Below are 23,953 nucleotides of genomic sequence, written 5' to 3'. Positions count from 1 at the left end.
TGTTTAGTACAAATGTTCTGACTTCTAAACCTTCCCGCATTGAATTCCCTGACTGGAACACCCTTCCTTCTTTATCTTCTCCCTCAACCTGGCTAAGACCTATTCACCCTTACAGCCTCAGCTTCCTTTAGGAAAGTTTCTCTGACATACTCTCTTCATCACTGGTGACCAGTACAAAGCCAGGTCTATGTTAGCACCCAACAGACTTCAGCTGAATGAATAAATGTGTGCTCATGAAAATTAGAACTGATTATAGTTATGTGAACACATAGCTGGAGTCTTTGGCATAAAGGGGATAAAGTACTATAGTCAAAGTCAGTGGGTAGGCAATGTGTCCAGTCTATTGCAATGTGGGAAACTCTATTCATTTCAGCAGAAATACACACACCCTGTTTATCCCCTATTCACTCTATCCCGTTGATATATAAACCCCCACTACAACATAAACATCCTTAGTTTGAGTTGCCCAGAAAGCAGAACCTCAGAACAAGCAGTTTGTTTGGGAGGTGATTCCGGGGAACGAGATTAACAATCAGGGAGCATGGGAAAGGGAAAATAAAAGCCAGTGAAGGGAGTGTTAGAGCTAGCTAATGCTGTGGGTAACTAAACTTCCGATTCACTGGGGACCCTCTGAAAAACTGTGGAGAACCATAGATACCCTTCTGAAAGGAGGCTGAGGCACTTAGCCACCGTCATCCCTCATTGCTCGAGTATTGCCTCTGGGGAACGTGTTCCCTTCCCCCTACCAACACTTCCAGGCTGCGGCGGATGAACAAGATCCCTCCGTGTTACAGAAAACAAGGCAGAGAAGTAGAGGAACTACCAACACTTATAGTAGGATGTTGGGAAAACATAGGAAACTAGCAAAGCTTAAAAAAAGTTAGAGGAAAGCCAAGGGGACGTGGCCCGAGTCATGAACAATTTCTGCTCCACGTCCCAAAGATTTTTATCTCCGTTAATCACTAGGTGCCAACATAAAGACAAAAAGAATAAGACATGTCAAATCAATTTCAGTTTCTTCTTTCAGAGAACTGATGGCTTGGGAGTTTAGAGAAATTTCATTATACTGAACTACAGTATGGATAATATGAAGAAAACAGGGCTAGGTGTATAAGGAGTAAATAGATCATTACTGGCTGACAGTTTAACACAAAGAATGCTGATGCAAACTTTGTTATATTCCTTCCTATATATTGTATGGGAATGGTATGCCTGGAGTACTATAGTATAGCAACCCTGCCTAGCAAAAAGGAGTTGAAAGGGATAGGAGCAGGTCAAATGTTATAGAAAATTGTTTGACCTAAAGTATTAGGAAAATATAGATCCATGGTTCTCATAGGTGGCGGGATGCAGGAGGGGTGGGGTTATTTTGTTCCCCAGAAAACATTTGGCAATATCTGGAAACACTTTTGGTTGTCACAACTGGGGAAGAGAGTGCTATTGGAATAGATTAGGAAGCGATCAGGATGGTGTTAAATACCCAACAATGTACAGTACAATCCCCCTTTTCCTAACGAAGAATTATCTTACCCAAATATTAATAGTGCCAAGGTTGAGAAACCCTAACATAAAGTATATCTGGGTATCAATACATAAATGCATAATTTCTTCACATTTAACATTTAAAAATCAGTATTTAATTACAAATGATATGTTCTACAGTCCAGCAATACAAAGTGTTGCATTAGTACCACCAAAACCAAAGGAATTGGTGAGGCCAATAAATCTTTTCTCAGTTTTCCATTCCTGTGCCTTTAGTGGAACATAGTTGAGATCAAATTCTGGTTCCGAACAATCCAGGTTTAAAGTAGGTGGTAGTTTTTGATAATAACAAGCTAATGTGGTAAAAGCTGCCTCGACCGCCCCTGCAGCTCCCAGCAGATGTCCTGTTGCTCCCTTAGTTGAGGAAACTGCAAGGGCATATGCATGGTCTTTGAAGAGATGTTTGATAGCTCTGTTTTCAGCAGCATCTCCCAATGGTGTGGAAGTAGCATGTGCATTGATATAGGATATCTCCTCAGGCTGCACACCTGCATCTTTTAAAGCAGCAGCCATACACCTAATAAAACAAGAAAAGACATTTATCAGGACTAAGTTTAATTTTAACAAAAGTCTCTTTATCTGTATGGCTTATGTGAAACAAATGTAGGTATCCAAGTACACTGGATGAAAAGAATCCCTTGCTCTAGTAACGGAACACTATCTTGGATTACCATGTGAGTTAGGATGCCATCTGTATGGGAATAATGAGTCACACTCACTACCTTGTACTGGTTCATCACCAAGAGTTAAACACACAAGCCAATGCAAGATTGTATAATCTCAAATAAAACATAATTTCATTTATTTGCATTGGCAGTTTTCCTTGGGGAAAAAATACCATGTTGACTCAAGACTAGAATAATTTTTGTTCTAGGGATTTTTGGAGTGTGGCAATTTTTTATGAGAATTATAATTATGATTTTTCTTTCACATTTAAATTAAAAACTTGGCATACTTCCCAATAATCTACTGTTTCATTGTTTCAAATAATCTTTCAAAATCCTCTTTATTTAGGCTATAAGAATTCTAAACAAAAAGTACAAAGGCAAGCTAAGCCAAACAAACTTAAGAGTAAAAATTATATCTAAAAGGACCTCTGAAAACGTTTTGGATGTCATCTTCCTTTAGTTCCTAAGAGAAATATACATGTATGTATGTGTGTTTGTGTGTGTATATATATTTCTTAACAGCCAGCTCAGAGTATAATTTGAAGTATGCTGAAAGGTTTCCTGTGAACATAACCATTTCTTCATCTATTTTGTTACTATGCTTGACATTTTTACCACCAGCAACTACTCACTAAAATTCAAAAGTAGGCCAGGCATGGTAGCTCACACCTGTAATCCCAGCACTTTGGGAGGCCAAGGCAGGAGGACTGCTTGAGGCCAGGAGTTTGAGACCAGCTCTTGCTCTGGCAACATAGCAAGACCCCAACTCTATTAAAAAAAAAAAAAAAAAAAAGAAAGAAAAAAAGAAAAACAAACAAACAAAAACAAATAAAATAAAATTCAAATGTATAATTTAGGGGTAGGTAAACTATGGCCCTGGCTAGATGCCTATTTTTGTAAATAGTTTCATTGGAACACATTCATGCCCACACATTTACATACTGTCTACGGCTGCTTTCACATGACAATGGCAGAGTTGATCAGTTGCAACAGACTCCATGGCCCACAAAGCCAAAAATATTTACTATATTTTTCCCATTACAGAAAAGGTTGCTAACTCTGGCTAATTTAACTGAGTAAAACATAATATGATTTAAGAAAGCTAAACTATTAGCTATCTATTAACACATTATCAGGGACTTTTTATTTTTATTTTTTTTTTTGCATTTTAAATGCACTAATCTATAACAGTTAACTTAAATGTAGTCCTTAAACCAGCAGTATCACCATCACCTGTTAGAACTACAGAATCTCTCAGCCTGGGAAATAAAGCGAAACCCCATCTCTACAAACAAATTCAAAAAAAAGAAAACTGGTCTCAGTGGCGCATTCCTGTAGTCCCAGCTATTCAGGAAGCTGAGGTGAGAGGATTGCTTGAGCCCAGGAGTTAGAGACTGCAGTGAGATAAGACCAGCATGGGCAATACAGAGAGACCCTGTCTCTAAAAAAACAAAACAAAACAGAATCTCAAGCACCACCCTAGACCTACAGAATCAGAATTAGCATTTTAAATAAGATCCCTAGGTGATTATAGTTTGAGAAGTGCTGATTTGAAAAGAACAGAATCCTGTTGAAATGGAGCAAAACCAGACACATCTAGAAGGGTTGACTTTACTTTCCAAGTCTGATGAAGGGTCAAAGAGGAAGACTTTGTGAGGGAGCACACTGACGCTTAAGCACAAATGCAGGCGTGAAAAGTTGGCAAAGACACACATGGTCTTTTCCACAACTCCATTGGTTTTTAACTCAAATGCAATTTTTGTAAGGACGTTCAAATGCTTTGAAATACTTCAAATGTCTTAAGCAAAGAATTAAACAATCTTGTTTAGTCTAAAAAAGAAAAACAATAGAGATACTGTACACCAAGGCCAGATACTACAATTTCCCTAATTTGGGATTCCCAATAAAGTGTCTTATTTGGAGAAATATTTTGAAGGAAATAACCCATCTTTACCTTAAGGCACCTTCTCCTTCAGGATCAGGGGCAGTTATGTGACCAGCATCACCTGAGAGTCCATAGCCCAAAACTTCTGCATAGATCCGGGCTCTTCTTTGAACAGCATGTTCATATTCTTCCAGCACCAGCACAGCTGCACCTTCTCCCATTACAAAACCATCTCTCTTTGGATGAAATGGTCGACATGCCAACTTGGGATCTGAGTTTGTGCTCAGAGCCCGGGCTCTGGAAAACCCAGCAAGAGATAAAGGGCTAATACAAGAATCTGTACCTCCAGCCACCATCACATCAGCATCACCATGGGCTATAAATCTAAATGAGTCTCCCACAGCATGAGCTCCTGTGGTACAGGCTGTGGATACTGCATGATTTGGGCCCTTGAGTTTATATCGAATGCTGACCTGGCCTGCTGCCATATTGACCAGAATCTTAGGGACAAAAAATGGGCTAACTTTATTGTAACCTTTTGTCTGAAAATTCAAAGCAGTTTCAGAAACAACTTCAAGAGGAATCATTCCCATGCCAATTGCAACACCAGTAGCCACTTGATCAGCTTCTGACTGAGGATGCCAGCCAGAATCCTTCATGGCTAATTCTGCAGCCCCAATGGCCATGATGGTGGGAGAAGACATGGACTTGATATCTGATTTGGACACAAAGTTTTGTTCATTGAACTGACCTTCATCACTACCTCTTGGCACATAAGCAGCAACACTGCAAGGGATACTCTTATACTCTTCACCAACCAGTGAAACAATTCCACTCTCTCCTCCGATAAGACGATCCCAAACCACGTGAGTTCCAACACCAAGAGGAGTCACTAAGCCAATGCCTGTAATGACAACTCGCCTATGCAATCTGGATATTGGCACAGTTCCGAAAAACTTCCTTTTACTTCTTAACTGTTGGCATAATCTTGAACATAGAAGACGAGTGCTTGTAATTTTCAGGAAATTTTGCAGGCAGTTGGACATGATTAAGATTCAGATGATCAGAAACACATTCCTGTAAAAGACCACAACACACCTAGGAGGTATTCTTTTAAATAGCTTAAGGGCCTAAGGAAAAACATCCAAGGTGTTCCTTTGGGTGCTTGATATGAGCTGCTAATGAACACAGGGAAAATGTTACACACTTTCAATTTATACCTTAACATCAAACTATCTGTTTAAACTTACCTCCTTTTTTAGACCGTAAGTGCCCTCAGACATTTGAAGACAAATAAATGAATTGATGATTCATTCGAGTCACCAAAACAGTAATTCAATGAAAAATATAAAGGCACCTCCAGCCTGATTTGAGCTGCAGGAAGCATCCTTTGTCAGGATTACTGATAACTTCTTCTAAATAGCATTTCTGGTGTCAGTGGCACAGAAAACACATTTCAGGGCATATTCTTTTAAGTAAGTAAGTGGGCTTTATCAATCTTCAGTACTTAAGGATAACCAGCCTTTTCAAAACGCTACCCAGGGCCAAGAGCCTTAGACTGAGCGTCTGGATACATGGCTTGGCAATACACTCTGTGACCAAGCTTGCGATGGGGGAAGGGGACAAGTCTTTCCACTCCTCTAAACTTCTCCAACTGAATCATTGGTGGAAGGCGGGGTTACGACTAGTGGATCACTTCAAGGGTACTACGAAGGCCAGGGGCGGGAGTAAAAGGGTGTAGCCATTCCCTGTATCGCCTCTCAGGCACCACCACACATGTACACAGCCCGAAGAAGCATGGCGAGAGAAAAAGAAATCAGCATGGCGAGAGAAAAAGAAATCAGGCCCCAGGTCCTCGGACTCCCCTCTCGAAATTCAACCCCGACTTGATTTGAATGTAAAGGAGGAAAGGAGGGGCGAAGGAGGAGGGTAGCCAGCGATACCTGTAACGGGGCTAGCGCCGGACACGTCTCCACAGTCGGGGGCGATGACGCTCTCGAGCGCACGCGCACACGCACGTACGCGCACGCGCGCTCCCACGCACGCGTCCCGTTCGACTCTCCTTCCGCCGGTTGACTTTAAGCCGCGTCACCTTGGCGGAGGTCAGACCGTGGGAGGCGGCTGGGTCGCAGTTTGCGTGAGCAGAGACACCCCTCTCGGAACCTCAGTGACTCGCCGATAATCGAGGATCTGCCAATAACGCGATGAGGTAGCATTTTCACCCACCAAAAAGGCATTTTTCTTTGGCAGTGATAATGCCCAGATATTCCCTTTTGTCGGAGAAGGGACACCATCGTATTCTACTGGAATTCTAAAAAAGGATTAAGGAAATTCTCTGCAGTTTCAAAGTTATTGCTATAGCTCGCAACGTTATTAGTAATTGTGAGTAAAGTGGAATTAACCAAAATGGCCAACATCAGGAAATTTGTTGTGTATCTTGTGGTACATCCAAATGCCATGCAGCCGTTTAAAATAATTCTGCAGGTGAATATTTATTAATGAGATGTTGCGACTATTTGTTAGGAGACATAGTTACAAAACAGTATATATCCGTTTTTTCAAAAATAATTCTTTAAAGGTCTGCAAGATGTATACTGATTGTGATCTTTCCCTCCTTATTTTTGCTTAGCTTTATTTAATAAAGCTTTTCTACAATAAACAAATGTTTTTGTAATAAAGTTTTTACTTTTTAAAAGTTGTCACCAGGCTGTTCTGCCTATGGAGTAGTCTTTCTTTCTTCCTTTACTTTCCTAATAAACTTCCTTTCACTTAAAAAAAAATTATCACCAGATTTGAGACAGTGCTCAAAAATTGTCTCCATCGTCACAGTGGAGACATTTGTTTCTAAGTGTCTGAAAAATTCATTAACTGTTTGCTTAGAGCTGACTGCAAACCGATAAAGGGAAAATATAACATGAAAATGTAAAAAAGCAAGAAGTCGACAAGATGGTATTCATCGAACATCTGTTTTTCACATGCTATCCCAGGCGTGAGTTTTGTCCTTGCTCTTCTTTAGAAAAATGGTTGAGCATAGAATCTTCATCTGGACCTTCTAGTCATATTTATGGTTTTTTCTGGGCAATGCCTCTTGAAGCCATTGTTTCCAAGTAGAGTGCTCTGCATTCTTTCCTACCCCTACAGAAGAATGTGAGTCAAGCTTAGCTTTCCAGGTTGGTCCTGGATTTAAATGAGTTTGGAAATCTATTTTGTTTAGAATAATTCAGCAAAGCCCAGTTTGACCTTCGTCCCAGGCCTAACCTGTCACCTCTAGTTGATCCTCATTCAGTGACAAAATAGAGTTTCTTGAAGAATTAAACACATGTGGTTATAAAGTAACACTTGATGACTAAGTACCTAAACTTGATCTCTTTTCATTGCTGTCTTTAAAATAATAGTGTGAAAATACCTACAATATTTTCTCTGAAGCTGAACTCATATGAAACATACAGTTTTAATGTGCTATTTCTTTTGTAATATCACAAAATCGTCTTGGCTAAGAGGTGACAAATTAAAATCTTTCAGAAAAATAAAAAGACCATCATTTTTGTATCTACCTCTTATCACCTTTTCTTTGATCTGGAAAAGGGTGGGAAATTTTATGATATTTAATGGCTTTACATATTTGGTACCATATTTCCTGCTACAATTCCATCGTGTCTTCTTGCACCAAAATCTTCAAATGGGCTCTGCTTATCCTACCCTCCTATTAAGACTTCCTAGGTTTGCCTTAAATTCTTTGTAATCTGATTCAAAACTATCTTTCCAATTATGGCTCCCATTCTCTATTAAATGAGCTTGCCACCCAGCAAACTGATTTTCTCACTATACATGTCTTGATTGACCCTAACTTTTCTCATCTCTGTGCTTTTGCTATTTTCAACAACCACTCATTTTCTTCCTATCAATGCTTGAAGTTTGAATGCAAAAATGAGTAGAGGTATGGCTCTTGCTTTCAGGAAGTTCATGGTCTAGTAAAGGGAGACACCCATAGAAACAAGTAAGTGCAAACTGTTGAAACAGGTGCTATAGTGGAATTATTATAACACAAAAGGGACAATGAGGTCTGTGCTACCTCGTAAAGTCAGAAAAGGCTTCAGAGAAATGATCCTTGAACTGCATCTTGGAAATGAATGTTTGTCTAGTAAATTGGGTGGGAAAGGGCATCCTGGCAGGAGGAGAACAAAGGCCTGGAGAAATGAAGTGTCATGGTATCTTCCACAAACAGCTAAATATGTGGCCCATGTCAAATTTGAAGTGTGGGACAAAGCAACAGTAAACGCATGAGAGTAAGGCAGGGCCCAGATCACAAAAGCCTGGGGTATCATACTGAGGACTTTGGATTTAATCCCGTAGTTCAGAGACCATATGCTAGCCTTCATGGTATAATTTGGAGTGCAACATTCTTTTATTGATTCTAAACTCCTCTAGAAAGAACATGGTAAACTCTCTCATTCCCTTCACTGGAGTCTCTCTTACTCCTCTTTGTCTTGAACAAAGCCACTTAAAATATTTAACTTACCAGCCTGGTTCCTGACACCATTTGACTTTAGAATGTGGATAGAGGGAGCCATAGAAAACTTTTTACCAGGAGAACAACATGATCAGATGGGTGCTTTAGAAAGATCTCTATTGCACAAATGAGCAGGGTGGGTTGGAAGGATGTGGAAATGGACACAGGGAAGAAAGTTAAGAATGGATGAAACACGAGGCTCTGAAGGCAATGGCAAGGAGAGATGCAGGAGATGTTGAGAAGGAAACGTTACTAGGATATTGTACATGATTTGAGGAGGGTGGGGAGTCTCTCACAGGTAGCAAGTCCTCTCCTTTCTCACCTTCTCAACCTCTCAATTTAAGGCTTCTGTTCAAGTTGTCCCCCCTCACTGAAACTGCAGCCCACAGTGAAATTTTCCTCCCTCTAAACTAGTAGTTCTCAAAGTTTACTGTTTATCAAAATCACCTGAAGAGCTTGTTGCCACACAGATTGCTGGGTCCCACCTTTAAATATGGAGCTTCAGAATTTGTTTTCCTGACAAGTTTCCTGCTGATGCTGCTGTTGCTTGTCCAACCACTGCTCTAAACTTACGACTTCTATGAAAGTAGGGACCATACTTGTCTCCTTCACAGTGCTGAGCAACTAGTAGTCACTTCATAAATACATGATGAATGAATGAATTATGGAATGAATAAATCAACATTTGATAGTACACATGCACTTTTTGTGCATTTCTCACCAAATGACTTTTGCGAAAACCAATGCCATAGCATTAATATTGTGATAACAATGTACAGTCCATAAAATCATGGAAATCACCATTTTAAAAAAGTCATCTGAAATTTAAGTCCTTCCAAATAACTCTTTAGCAACACTTCTGTTAAAGTTCTTGAGTAACTAATCTCTTGAATACTGCCATTTATAAAGCTATTAAGGGAATCCATTATAAAAAGGGACTTGGTCTCTCATTTTCCTGGCTGCTTCCCCCACTTCAGTCAAGTTGGAGATATTCTAATTCTTCCGTTTCCTTTAGAAAAGCTGAATAAGCTACCCTAACTTTTATACCCATCGTTGTTTCAAATAACCAAAGAATGGGTACTAAATCAGCATTGAAATTCTTGTTCTTTTATTTATTTATTTATTTTTGTTCCAAAATAAAGATTTTTTTTTTCCCCCAGGATTTCACCTTTATTAAAAACATCATTTTTAGAGTTGACATATCATGGCGCTATTCTTTTTTTTTTTTTTTTTTTGAGGTAGAGTCCCGCTCTGTCACCCAGGCTGGAGTGCAGTAGGGTGACCTCAGCTCACTGCAACCTCTGCCTCCTGGGTTCAAGTGATTCTCCTGCCTCTCAGCCTCCCAAGTAGCTGGGACTCCAGGTGTGCACTAACACGCCTGGCTAACACTATTCTTTAATAAAACAGAAAAAAGAAAGAACTCTGTAAATTTTTCCCATGATTGGTTTGGTGATATTAAAAAGTTAACCTCCATAAAAACCATTAGCAAGGGGAGGAGTTGAAGTCTTTCAGGAATTTGTATAGTGATTCACTATTGTGTGACTACATTAAGTGATTAACCAACAACTCTATTCAGTACCTGCTGTGTGCAAAGCAGTCTGAGACAGATGACACAAGAGACTTTTAATCAAATAGGGAAGACAAAACTAATGATAACTTACAGTGACATAGCGTTTTAGTTGAGGAAACAAACTATTATGAAGAGAAAAACAAAAGTCATTTTGCTCCCCCCCAAAAGTACCCTATGACCATTCTATCTGTCAGGGGAAAGCCTTAGCTGACAGCTTTCTGCCCTTCACTTGACACCTCTGCTTCAATACCAGAGCATTTCCACTTTGGTGTTTTGTATATAGACAATCTTCCTATGTTTTTGTTTTTGTTTTTTTTGTAGAGATGGGGTCTGGCCATGTTGCCCAGGCTGGTCTTGAACTCCTGGGCTCAAGCGATCCACCAACCTCGGCCTCCCAAAGTATTGGGATTACAGGCGTGAGCCACCATGTCCAGCCCCTAAAATTTTATTTGAAAAAAAAAAAAAAGAGTTCTGTTGCATTTTTAAAAGTTACGAGTACTGTATAATATATACTATTCTCATATAATTAGTAAAGGATAAATAAATGTATCAATGGAAAAAGAAACCCAAATTAAGAGGAATAAAGTTTGTGATAGCTATATCTCCAGACCCAAGCCCCCAGTCCATTGTGTAGTTGGACGAGACTACATTTCCCAGACTCTCCCCTTTTATCTTTTTATGTGTTTTTAAAATTTTTTTTTATTTTTTGTAAATCTGGCCTTACTGAAATACCCCCTTTTATCTTGATGAGGCCTCATTCTTAGTAATGATATGGTAGAGAAAATGCTGTGTGTCATTTCTGGGCTCATGTGGTTAAAAGTAGGTGTGACTTTTTTTTTTTTTTTTGTCCAAGCAGGCTGCCTGGATTTGTAAATAAAATTTCACTAGAACATAACCATGCCCATTTATTTTCAAGTATTGTCTGTGGAGCAACAACTGCAGAGGCAGAGTTAAATAGTTGAGACAGACCTTATGGCTCACAAAGCCTAAAACACTATGTGGCCCTTTACAGAAAATGTTTCTTGACCCTTGTTCTAAGGGATGGAAGGAGACTGGGTCCACTGACATTATGACACCTGCATTATTAAAGTGTTATATGAGCCAGAAAGAAATTACTCTTGTGTTAAGCCCCTGAAAATTTTAGTTACAGACGCTAGTAACATACTACTATCTGTTGAACACACCATACTTGGAAGGTGGTCCAAAGATCTACATATTTATTAAAAGCGTACGTATATTTGGGAGACGAATAGTCATTGAAGTGGATGTCATAGCTTAGGGTCTTGTTCGGAGATTCTGGAAGAAAATTTCAAGTCTTAAAAGCAAACAGATGAAACATCAAGAAATTTAAAAGAGGTTATTCAGGCAAATCACTTATCTTAAGAAATAAAGTCAAGAAAAATACTTGGTGAGGTTGAAAAGGAATTTCTGCAAAGAAGGAAGCCACTGGTAAAGTACACTTTCAAGGACATGGTGGGGAAGAGACTGGATTAAAGTAGTAAGGGATGCATCTTCTAAGAGGAATAAAAGACCTTGATCACATGATCTACCTAAAAAACAAGTCACAAAATATTACTTACCCTTACTGTGTGGGATGCAAATTTTTATTCTCTTCCCTTCCCGCCCCCGACATTCTATAATATTGCGTAATTATTATGCATGTGTTTTACGCTGGTCACCACGCGGTAAACCGAATCCACAATCCATTATTATGTCGCAACCTATGGTTTAAAAATACACTTCTTTACAGAGGAATCATATACTAGTTGAGCTGGAACTTAGATTTTCAGTCATTAGCCAAATTCTGAAAAGAATCCCTATAACAAACCCAGCAGAGTTTATAGCCATGGTTTTGTTTTTGACGTTTGTTGCTCCTTCCTTCTGTAGTCTTTCATCCACATCTATGTAGAACGTCCTGACAATCTGCGAAGAGAAGGCTCTAAGGTGGTTTTATTTGTGGGGAAAGGAGGGAGGTACATGCGGTTTCTCTACCTTAATAGCTGGATCAATAAGGCTGGCCCCGGGGCGCAGAGGGATCCGGGTTTCTGAGAGGCACGTGCCAGCACCATTCGCCCGATACCTCTAGACCAAAGCCGGCCTCCCCTCCAGCCGAGCTCCTCCGTCCTAAAGGACTCGACATCCTCCTCCTCCAGGCCCACACCCCTCAGCTCCGGCGCCCAGGCCCCGCCTCTCCCTGCGGAACCCCTTCCCAACCTGTACGACCAGGCCCCAACTCTGGGTCGAAGCACCTCGCCCCTGCCGGCCAAGGCCCCCCACCTTCTTCCGAACAGCCCCTTGCCCCTCGCGAAGGAGCAGCCGTAGTTCCCAGCCGAGCTCCCCAGCTCCTGGCCCCGCTCCCCGACCCCGCCCCTGCCGGCCGAGGACCCCGCCCCTGCCGGCCGAGGACCCCGCCCCTGCCGGCCGAGGACCCCGCCCCTGCCGGCCGAGGACCCCGCCCCTGCCGGCCGAGGACCCCGCCCCTGCCGGCCGAGGACCCCGCCCCTGCCGGCCGAGGACCCCGCCCCTCCCGGTGGCTGCGGTTGCTGCGGCGCGCTGAGGCGCCTGCTCAGTGTGGGACGCGGAGCGCGAGGGGCGGCGGCGGCGGCCGCTGGCGCTCAAGCATGGCGGCGGCAGCATTGGGCAGCTCCTCAGGCTCGGCGTCCCCGGCCGTGGCTGAGCTCTGCCAGAACACCCCGGAGACCTTTTTGGAGGCCTCCAAGCTGCTGCTCACCTATGCTGACAACATCCTCAGGTGCAGGGCAACGGGGTCGGACGGCGGGTACCGGGGTGGGTGGGCCGCGGCGCCTTGTTCGGCCAGGGACTGGGTGTCCGGCCTGAGCTTCAGAGGGCAGCGACGCCCGGACAGACCGGGACCTGGAGCTGGTTCTGCTCCTAACGTCCGAGCCCGCCGGCCAGGGGCCTCGGGACCCGGCCAAGTCCCACCCCCGCTCGAGAAAAGGAAGTTTCTTTGCAGTAGTGACTTGGCACCTGCAGTCAGGGTGCTGCGGGTGAACTGGAGTCCCGGAAGCGGGGCCGGGCGGAGGAGAGGTAGGAAGGCGTGCTTCAGACATTGCCGCTCTTCTCGTCGTTTAGCGGCCTCAGATATCAGGACACAACGGTAACCGCACCGCGCGTGTCATTCCCCCTGCGTGCATTTTTCGAGCGGAGTGGCTTACATTTCCACATACTTATCAGAAGTTACTCACTGACAAAGTGATGTTTTCTTCCCATGTTGAGACTATCCGAGTACTAAAGCATAATGCTTCTGAAGTGGTGGGTTTTAAAATTTTTAATCTTTTTTCTGCCCACTTTTGTTGATTGAAACATTATAGTATTTTGAAGTTACAGTTTTTATATTAATACCTGGATTCTACTATGTAACATAACCCTTTAAGAATTCGTGGAGGTAATCGCCTTGGATGAGAGTAATTCTCCTGTCAGCAAAATTGCACTTCTAGAGGTCTAAGGGACCTTGTAGATTTTGGGAATTGGGAGGCAAGTTTGATTATTCATTTTGAATAAGTACCCACCTCAAGTCTTCAGATCAAATGATCTGAAGGGACATGGTGTGGGGGGGGGTAGGGAAATGGAACTGAAGTTAAAGGAGCGCCACTTGCTTTAGTGGTGTTACCTCATTTATCAGGTCACCGTGATTAATTAGGTTCTCTGTTCCCCTCAGCCCCTGGTGCATTAAGTGTTTGGTATATTGTCATGAAGTCTAAAAGGAAATTCTCAGTTTCAAGGTTATAGGTTTCATGTGACCCAATTTTAGACATTAGTTACATGTGCAGTTTTTAAAATCCATGTCAGTAATATTTCATTTAGGCAATGGTAATGATTTTTAAAGTAAATTGAAGGGAAAATATATTGAGCCCTTATTTTGTGGTAGATGCTGTGAAGGATGCAACATGTGGCCTGTTCACAGCTACATAATTGTGACCTGTGTGGGGACCACCTTCGTGCTCTGTGACACCTTCTCAACTCACCTTTTTTACTCTTTGAGGCCTTACAGCTCTTCACAGTACAAGGATGCCAAGGGACTCCATAAATGAACTGATAGGCTGGGTTCTCCAGAGCCCATTAGCTGAGACTTACCACCTGGAAAGCCACCAGGCTATTTAAAACCCTACTAGTCAGAAAAGAGAGGTGGCCTTATAATGAAGACTCACTTCTGCTTTAAATCTACTGAAACCAAAAATGCTGAGGTTTAGTATGAGGGGGAAACCTTTGCATGCAAATAATGACATTTAGCATCATAATCTTCATTATGAATGTTTACTAATGGCTTGTTTCTGATTTTCGTTTTTGAGATGGAGTTTGCTCTTGTTGATGAGGCTGGAGTGCAGTGGCACGATCTTGACTCACTGCAACCTCCGCCTCACAGCTTCAAGATTCTGAAAGATGAGGGGTGTGACAATGAGCGCAAAGGATAGTGGACACACTGGAATAATGCTGAGAAATTAAGAGTTTAAGAAAGTCTTTGTGCGTTGCTTTTCCAAGGATAGGAAAGAGGATATGGTGGGTTTGAAGTCTAATGTCCCTACAGCCCTCTAAGTCTTTGAGGGCTTTAGGGTCAGGCCTTTTGTATCAGTCTATACACAAAACCATGGTCAGTTTACTCAATATACTTAATAAGAAAAAGAATTTGAGGAACTGGATGTGACTGTCATTGCTGGAGCCTGTTTGCAGTATACTTTTACTGAGAAAAATAGATTAATGTGAGGTCCAGAGATGATATAAAAATAAAATTGCTCACTGGGCACGGTGGCTCACACCTGTAACCCCAGCACTGTGGGAGGCCAAGGTGGGCGGATTGCTTGAGCTTAGGAGTTTGAGACCAGCCTGGGCAACATGGCTAAACCCCGTCTCTACAAAAAAATTAAAAAATTAGCCAAGCGTGGTGGCAGACACCTGTAGTCCCAGCTACTTGGAGGGCAGAGGTGGGAGGATGGCTTGAGCCCATAATCATGCCATTGCATTCTAGCTTTGATGGCGAAGTGAGACCTTTCTCAAAAAAGAAAAAAAAAATGCTCACTAGAAACTAAAGAGGAAAATCTATATTGTATATCAATAGTTAAATGGTAACAACATATATCAAAATAACAAAGGCCAGTCGAAGTGGCTCCCACCTGTAGTACCAGGGCTTTAGGACACCCCAGGTAGAAGGATTGCAGCCGGGGCAACACAGTGAGACCCCATCTCTTAATAAAAAAAAAAAAATAGCCAGGCGTGGTGGCTCACCTGTAGTCCTAGCTACTTCAGAGGCTGAGGCAGAGGATTGCTGAGCCCAGGAGTTCTAAGCAGCAATGAGCTTTGATGGCGTCATTGCACTCTAGCCAGAGTGACAGAGCAAGACTTTGTTTTTTAAAAAACAAAACAAAAACTATATGAGAACTGATGTGTATTTTATAAGAATTTTTAAACAATTGTGAAAGCAGGAAGAAACTAGAAAATTAGCCCAGAGAAAGACCCAGCATGTAGAGATCTGAAAGCTGTGAGGAAAAGAGTAGATTAAAATAGCTCAAGCAGTTTTGAACCAGTAGGATATATCATCCTGGTGGTACTGACATGTTTATCACCCTGTGAAATACATTGAGTGTCAGGAAAAGATGCCCCATTTATCGCAAACCAGCTTTGATAAATGTAGGATTATTTTATAGTTCAGTTTTCTTAAGTGATAAGAAAGAGAGGCTCACCTGTGAGACAGTGTAGCATGGAAGCCAGGAATGCGAATGTTCTGCAGTGCACAAGGAAACTCCACTGAGAAAAGGCCCCACATGTTAATGGTGCTGAGACTGAGAAACCCTAATCTAATACACAGAATAAAGAGTTGAGAATGAAATTTTCTTTGTATTTCACAACCATCTGTGATTCTCAAATTACATATAGTAAAGAACAATGTTTTTGTTTTAATTTCCAATCCCTTATGGACCTATAACTTTTGTAAAATACACTGAAAATTTCATGGCAATATCAAATTGCTGTATACCGAACATTCAATTTCTCTACTTCTTGCTTCATTTTTATGCCCTTGTAAACAAAGAAAAAAATTCTATACTACTTGTGTATGGGTAACAAATAATTTGTAGATTAGCACCAATCTGTGGACATTTTGAATAGCAAAAAAAATAGAGCATTTGTCTCTGAATATTCTGTAATAAACTTATATGATTTTTGAAATTAGGGAAAAGTTTAAAAACATTCATTTAGTATTTATGACACTTTGGCCAATAGGCAATTGACTGGTGAAAAACAAATGCAAAATTTGTTAAAACTTATAAAATTAAAATATTTGGTTTTTGGTTTTGTTTTTACGTCAGAATACCTAGAGAACATGTGTAGATAGGACAAAGTTGATAAGTCATTTGCTAGCATTTGCCTACTCACCATATCATACCCCAGGCAGGTGGCTTCTTATGGAAGTACATCTTCCTATGGATCCCAGATACTGCCTCAGGAATCCTCCTTAATATAGTACTTAAAGAAGTCACTATCACTTTAAGGAAGTTGGTGTCAGGTATGAAACTTACCATCCTAAACTATGTTCTGAGGGTCTTTTGAATATAATACTATGATTAGCTTAACCTTACATTCTTTTAATGTTTTTTTAAACAATTCTGATTTATCAAAGTAATTAAAAATCTCAAACCAAAACTTTTCATGTGCTGGTTACTTGTCCCAAGTGTACTATTCAAAATCTTAATTATGGTAAAAGAAATTTATGTCTTCCTTTTATTGCCATACTGTCTGTGTCAAGAATATGTCTTGGGCCAGGTGCGGTGGCTCACACCTGTAATCCCCAGCACTTTGGGAGGCTGAGGCGGGTGGATCACCTGAGGTCGAGAGTTCGAGACCAGCCTGGTCGACATGGTGAAACCCTGTCTCTACTTAAAAAATGCAAAATTAGCCGGGAGTGGTGGTGCACCCCTGTAATCCTAGCTACTTGGGAGGCTGAGGTGGGAGAATTGCTTGAACCTGGGAGGTGGAGGCTGTAGTGAGCTGAGGTCACGCCACTGCACTCCAGCTTGGGAAACAGAGCAAGACCCCTCTCTCAAAAAAAAAAAAGAATGTATCTTAAACTGAAGCGAGACCCCCCCATCTCAAAAAAAAAATGTACCTTAACAGCACAGAATGTAATTTACTGTTTTTACTTATAGTAAAAACAACCATTGGTTTAGGGAAGAAAGAAAATCAGGTGACTATAAAGGTATACCTAGGTCATGTTTGTCGAAAGTAAAGTCTTTGAAGAACTATGACCTGGTTTTTTTTATATATAATCAAACTTTTGTTTTTTGTCAGAAACCCTAATGATGAAAAATATAGATCCATCCGGATTGGAAACACAGCCTTTTCTACTAGACTCTTGCCTGTCAGAGGAGCTGTTGAATGTTTATTTGAAATGGGTTTTGAAGAGGTAAGTATGTTCAAGGATTTCCTCTCCCCTCTTCATGCACAAAGCAGCCATTATCATGTTGGTGAATAATTGTTTGAATAAGATAATGTTTTTTAATTTATCATTTTGGGAATCAGTAGAAGTAGTTATTTCTTCATTGATTGGACATTTAAAAATCACAACAAGTATAGTTTAAAATTTCAGTAAAATATAACAACGCTCCACAGAGAAATTCTTACGAGTCTCAATTCTTTAAAATAAGGGTCATACATGCAACCCAAGGACCAAATGTGGTTCACTTTAGGCTTTTAGCTAAAACCTGATTTGTGAGCACACATGAATACTAATAGAGTCTAGCTACCTGTCTGTAGTAGGAAATGAAAAGAGTCTGAAGTAAACAGAAAAACTGAGTTGAGCTGCCACACAGAAGGGGTTTCTTCTGTGACAGGAGAGGAGTCTCAGTATTTTTTTTTGTTTTTACTTCAAATGAATATTTTGGTGTTATCTTTTGGAATCTTGTGGTGTAGTTTAATTTTATGACACATCGAAAGTAGTTATTAAGATTCTGAATTTTCTTTATGTTTATATCCTTAACTAGTTCTCCTTTGTAGAGCATTGAAAGAACTTGAACAAGTTACAGAGACTCAATAGTCAGTGGTCGTCAGAATAGGCAATCGTAGAAGTTGTTAAAGAGATATGCTGAGCTGCTATGTAAGATTCACTTTTCTTCATGCCTCTCTGCTTCCCTCCCCAGGTTCCATTTCAGGCCCTGAAGTAACAGTAGTGAACAAAGTAGTAGATATAATCCCATCTCACATAGAGCTTACATTCTAGTAGGTTAAACAGCCAGTAGATGTGAAAACAAGATGAGTGCAAAGAAGAAAATAAAACCAGGTAATAGAATAAAAAGTACTTTGCATGGCAGGCAGTGGTCAGGGAAGTCCTCTCTGAGGAGATGACATTTGAGCTGTGACTTGAAACATCTCAGGTACCTGAAACTCTCAGGTAAGAGTGTTTCAGGCAGAAGGATTAATGTGTGTAAAGGATTTCCAGCAGAAGTAACCGTGAAACAGAAATAAGCTGCATAGGGAGGCAGAGACCAGGACACGTGGGGTCTTGAGGACTGTGGCAAAAGACTTAGACTTTATTCTAAGTGAGATGAGAAGCCACTGGGAATTTTTTTTTTTTTTTTTTTTGAGATGGAGTTTCGCTCTTGTTGCCCAGGCTGGAGTGCAGTGATGCAATCTCGGCTTACCACAACCTTCGCCTCCTGGGTTCAAGCGATTCTCCTGCCTCAGCCTCCTGAGTAGCTGGGATTATAGGCATACGACAGCATGCCTGGCTAATTTTGTATTTTTAGTAGAGATGGGGTTTCTCCATGTTGGTCAGGTTGGTCTCGAACTCTTGACCTCAGGCGATCCGCCCGCCTTGGCCTCCCAAAGTATTGGGATTACAGGCGTGAGCCACCGTGCCCAGCCTGGAAAGTTTTAAGTAGGGAAAAATATTTTTGAAGATTATTCTAGCTTGCTGTAAAGAGAATTCCTGGAGGTGGTGGGATGGGGACAAGGGATGAAGCAGGGAGACCGGTTAGAAAGCTTATTATATTAGTCTAAATAAGAAATGGTAGTGGTTTGTATAAAGTCCATGAAGGCAGGGCTTTTTGTCATTTCTGTTCCCTGTGTTGCTAGCTCCTGGAATAATGCTGGTGCATTACAAATGTTAGGTACTCAATAAAGATTTGTTGAATTAAGTACTGATGGTGGAGATGGAGAGAAGTAGATGGATCCAGGATTTCTTTTTGTGACAGAATCAACAGGACTTACTGGTGATTTAGATGTAAGATATAAGGGAAAGGAAGGAATCGGGGACTTACCTATGTTTTGGTTTAAGCAACTAATTGGATGGGAGTATCATTAATTGAGATAGAGAAGCCTTGGAGAGTAGCAGATTTTAGGGGAGAAACCAACACCTGTCTTTGGACAATTGTGACCAATTTGCTGTTAAATATTCAAGTAGAGAAGTCAAGTAAGCAGTTGGATATATGAGTTTACAACCCCAAAGGAGAGATTAGGCAGGGGATATAAATTATGGTGTCATCTGATTATAGATGATACAAAGGTATCCGAACATAAAGAATTTAAAATTCCTTGTTCAAGGAAATGCCAATTTTCAAGATTCAAATTGGTTGGGAAAATTGAGTAAATGACAACGGAAGACTCTACCCATTTCTCATGTCGAAGTGTCACATATTCAATAGAATTAGATTTGTCTTTCATTCAGCAAATATTTGAGTGCCAAGTAGGGTAGCCAGCCATTCCAGTTTGCTCAGTACTGTCCTGGTTTTAGCAATGAAAGTCCCACATCCCAGAAAACCCCTCAGTCTCAGGCAAACCAGTGTTGGTCACTGCAGTGCCAAATAACAGGCCACACTGAGACTTGCAGAAGTATTTGATGCAAATGGACTCACAGTTTCAGAAAAGATTAACAGGTTTTGATATGACTAATTTATACTTAAAGTTTCTGTTCGGCTTTAGACATCACACCTCAGGACTTGAACTCTACCACCAAAAAGAAAGTTGGTGGACTTTTTAAAGAATAATTACATGAATACATAATAGTTGTACATTATGGGGTACAGGTGATATTTTGATGCAAGCATACAAATGTGTAATGAACATATCTGAGTAATTGGAACATCCATGATCTCAAACATTTATCATCTCTTTGTGTTAGAAACATTCAAAATTCTGTCTTCTAGCTATTTTGAAATATACAATAAATTGTTTTTAACCATAGTCACTGTATTGTGCTATAGAACATGAGAAATTATTCCTCCTATTTAACTATAATTTTGTGCCCATTAACCAATCTCTTTCTATTGCCCAGTCCCTTCTATCCCTCCAAGCCTTCGGTAACTGCCATTCCACTCTTCTTTATTTTTTAAAATTTTTATTTAATTTTGTAATATCTTTTTACAATCACTCTTTTCTTCTATGGGATCAATTGTTTTAGGTCCCACATATGAGTGAGAACATGTGTTATTTGTCTTTCTGAATTCTGGCTTATTTTACTTAACATAATGTCCCTCCATTTCCATCCATGATGATGCAAATGACAGGATTTTGTTCTTTTTTATGGTGGAATAATATTCCGTTGTGTATAGATACCACATATTCTTTATCCATTCATCTATTGATGGACAATTAGGTTAATTCCATATCTTGGCCATTGTGAATAGTGCTGCAGTAAACATAGGAATGCAGATACCTCTTCAATATGCTGATTTTGGAAAATGGTGGATAGGAGACAGGACTAACTTGGAGCTCCCAATTGGACTAACAGAACAGTGCCTGGAAACTCACATCGTGAACTTTTGCTCTGAGAAATACCAGAGGAACATACCAGGAAAACCAAAAGAATTCACAGACCCTTTGAAAAAAGCAGCTTGCTGCTGCAAATTCCATGAGACAGAGGAAAACCTGTGAGTGCCCGAAGTGTGACAGGGAAAGTCCACTGGGGAACCTGAAAATCAAGATCACGGGAGAAGGGTTTAACCTTACCTAGAGCTGAAATTAATTTAGAGAGCTGAGTGAAATATAAAAGTAGAACAAGCAGCGAGAAGAGCCTGCAGGCATTCCTGGCCACCAAGGAAGCCATTTATGACTTTATCTCACAGGGGTCCTTGGGGAGGGCTGCCAGTGGAATTGGGGAAAGACCACAGGGAGAATGAAACTTGCAGCTGAACACGAATTTTCCTGGACTGGGGTGTGTAGGGGAGGTGGCAGATGGGAAATGCAGATACTGCAGATACAAGCACAGAAGCCAAGGCAGACGGAGAGGGGTGAATCCTGAAAACGCTGATTGCTTTCTCAGTGGGGAGACTTGTAGCCTGGGGCAAAATCTCAACCCTGGGTACACTGCCTAGATATAAACATGGTGCTATTGGTGGGGCATGGTGGGAGTGAAACTGGCCCTTCTGGCTGTGTGGGAGCTGGGTATGGCCTGTTATTGCTGGCTTTCCCCCACTTCCCTGGTGACCTGTATGATGCAGCAGAGATAGCCATAATCCCCCTGGAAACATAACTCCATTGGCCTGAGAACCACACCCCCATCCGCCACAGTGGCCACAACAAGCCCAACCCAAAGAGAGTCTGCTCTCAGACATGCCTAACCCTGCCTTCACCTGATGGTCTTTCTCAACCCATCCTGGTAACTGAAGAGAAAAGACATAATCTCTTGGGAACTCTACGGCCCTGCCCACTGCCTGAGAAACCCAAATACTTATGCAGGCAACCCTAGGGCAAGCTTACATCTTCTTGATACTACCGCAGCTGATGGTGTCTTGAAAGCATCACCTTCTGGCTGGGGGCCAACCAACTGAAACCATTACAGCAACTCATTAAAGAACAACTCTGCCCCAAGAAAAGAGAAAACAACAGCTAATTCCACCACCTGTAACATCCTGGCTAACCAGAGGTCTTGAGTCCAATCGCATGACAGCTTTACTACCAGCACACCTGGAATTCGAGAAAACCAACACACTAAACAAAACTGCAACCAAGGTCCCACCCAGAGTCCACTTCACTCCCCTGCCACCTCCATCAGAGTAGGTACTGGTATCTATGGCTGAGACTTGAAGACAGATCACATCACAGGACTCTTTGCAGACACTCTCTAATACCAGTTCAGAGCCCAGTAGCTCTACTGGGTTGCTAGACCCAGAAGAGCAATAACAATCACTGCAGTCCAGCTCTCAGGAAGCCCCATTCCTAGAGGAAGGGAAGAGCACCACATCAAGGGAGCACCCCGTGGGGCCAAAGAATCTGAACAGCAGCCCTTGAGCCCCAGATCCTTCCTCTGACATAGTCTATACCTAAATGAGGAGGAACCAGAAAAACAATTTGGTAATATGACAAAACAGGGTTCTTTAACATCCCCAAAAGATCACACTAGCATAGTAGCAATGGATCCAAACCACGAAGAAATCTCTGAATTGCCAGAAAAAGAATTCAGAAGGTCAATTATTAGGTTACTTAAGGAGACACCAGAGAAAGATGGATACCAACTTAAAGAAATTTAGAGTGATACAGGATATGGATGAAAAAAATCTCCAGAGAAATAAATAGTATAAATAAAAAACAATTACAACTTCTGGAAGTGAAGAACACACCTAGGGAAATGCAGAATGCATCGGAAAGTTTCAACAATGGAATTGAACAAGTAGAAGAGAACTTCAGAGCTCAAAGATGAGGCTTTCGTATTAACCCAATCCAACAAAGACAAAAAAGAATTTTAAAAATGATCAAAGCCCCAAGGAAGTTTGGGATTATGTTAAATGACCAAACCCAAGAATAATTAGTGTTCCAGAGGAAGAAAATACATCTAAAAGTTTGGAAAACATATTTGAGGGAATAATTGAGGAAAACTTCTCTGGCCTTCCTAGAGATCTACATATCCAAATATAAGAAGCTCAAAGAACACCTGGGAAATTCATCTCAAAAAGATCATCACCTAGGCACATAGTCCTCAGGTTATCTAAAGTCAAGACAAAGGAAATAATCTTACAAGCTCTTAGGCAAAAGCATCAGATAACCTAAAAAAGAACACCTATCAGATTAACAGCAGATTTCTCAGTAGAAGCCCTACAAGCTAGAAGGGATTGGGGTCCTATCTTTAGCCTCTTTAAACAAAATAATTGTCAGCTAAGAATTTTGCATCCAGCAAAACTAAGCTTCATAAATGAAGGAAAGATAGTCTTTCAGACAAACAAATGCCAAGAGAATTTGCCACTACCAAGCTAGCACTACAAGAACTGCTAAAAAGGAGCTCTAAATATTGAAATAAAACCTCGAAATACACCAAATTATAACCTCCTTAAAGCATAAATCTCACAGAACCTATAAAACAATAAATAACATAATGAAAAAAAACAAAGTATTCACACAACAACTAGCATGATCACTAGAATAGCACCTCACATCTGAGTACTAACATTGAATGTCAGTGGCCTAAATGCTCCACAGAATGTCAGAATGAATAAGAATTTACCAACCACGTATTCTCTGTCTCTAAGAGACTCACTTAATACATAAAGACTAACATAAACTTAAGGTAAAGGGGTGAAAAAAGATATTCTATGCAAATGAAAACCAAAAGCCAGCAGGAGTAACTATTCTTAGACAAAACAGACTTCAAAGCAACAGTTAAAAAAAGACAAAGGGGGGCATTATTTAATGATAAAAGGGCTAGTCCAACAGGAAAATATTACAGTCCTAAATATGTATGCGTCTAACACTGGAGCTCCCAAATTTATAAAACAATTGCTACTAGACCTAAGAAATGAGATAGACAACAACACAATACTAGTGGAGACTTCAATACTCAC

General features: G+C 41.0%; 2 protein-coding genes across 10 annotated transcripts in view; one reads left to right on the top strand and one right to left on the bottom strand.

The window, feature by feature from the left end:
• Nucleotides 1–1,614: 1,614 nt before the first annotated feature.
• OXSM (3-oxoacyl-ACP synthase, mitochondrial) lies at nucleotides 1,615–12,530 on the bottom strand. Of its 4 annotated transcripts, XM_063806671.1 has the most exons (4): nucleotides 12,168–12,306; nucleotides 6,039–6,406; nucleotides 4,165–5,172; nucleotides 1,615–2,059 (listed from the first exon to the last, which is right to left on the bottom strand). In XM_063806671.1, the coding sequence occupies exons 3-4, from the start codon at nucleotides 5,139–5,141 to the stop codon at nucleotides 1,657–1,659; spliced, it is 1,380 nt and encodes a 459-aa protein (XP_063662741.1). In that variant the 5' UTR covers nucleotides 5,142–5,172; nucleotides 6,039–6,406; nucleotides 12,168–12,306; the 3' UTR covers nucleotides 1,615–1,656. The 4 variants fall into 4 exon arrangements, with proteins under 4 accessions (XP_063662741.1, XP_009443311.1, XP_054536428.1 ...); XM_009445036.5 differs by lacking the exon at nucleotides 6,039–6,406 and having other exon boundaries at nucleotides 12,168–12,530; XM_054680453.2 differs by lacking the exons at nucleotides 6,039–6,406; nucleotides 12,168–12,306 and adding an exon at nucleotides 11,756–11,815.
• A 107-nt stretch (nucleotides 12,531–12,637) lies between these two features.
• The window catches only part of NGLY1 (N-glycanase 1), a 64,252-nt gene continuing 52,936 nt past the window's right edge, over nucleotides 12,638–23,953 (top strand). For 2 of the 6 annotated variants that reach the window (XM_054680449.2, XM_516333.7), the window contains exons 1-2: nucleotides 12,667–12,927; nucleotides 17,475–17,589. In XM_054680449.2, coding sequence (XP_054536424.1) covers nucleotides 12,797–12,927; nucleotides 17,475–17,589 — 246 coding nt within the window. In that variant the 5' untranslated portion in view covers nucleotides 12,667–12,796. Of the gene's footprint in view, nucleotides 13,294–17,474; nucleotides 17,590–23,953 lie in introns of all 6 variants that reach the window. The other 4 variants (XM_003309673.5, XM_009445033.5, XR_010155522.1 and 1 more) reach the window with 4 other exon arrangements.

This window comes from Pan troglodytes, chromosome 2, assembly GCF_028858775.2.
Source record: "Pan troglodytes isolate AG18354 chromosome 2, NHGRI_mPanTro3-v2.0_pri, whole genome shotgun sequence".
NCBI lineage: Eukaryota > Metazoa > Chordata > Mammalia > Primates > Hominidae > Pan > Pan troglodytes.
This window is presented reverse-complemented; position numbering and strand designations above follow the sequence as displayed.

Bases quoted from the DNA above. Each gene is read 5' to 3' on its own strand.
- OXSM (XM_009445036.5), bottom strand. From the start codon at position 5,141: ATGTCCAACTGCCTGCAAAATTTCCTGAAAATTACAAGCACTCGTCTT. The intron at 2,060-4,164 runs GTAAAGATGGGT...TTGTTTTATTAG, and splicing joins GAAGGAGAAGGTGCCTTAAG to GTGTATGGCTGCTGCTTTAA.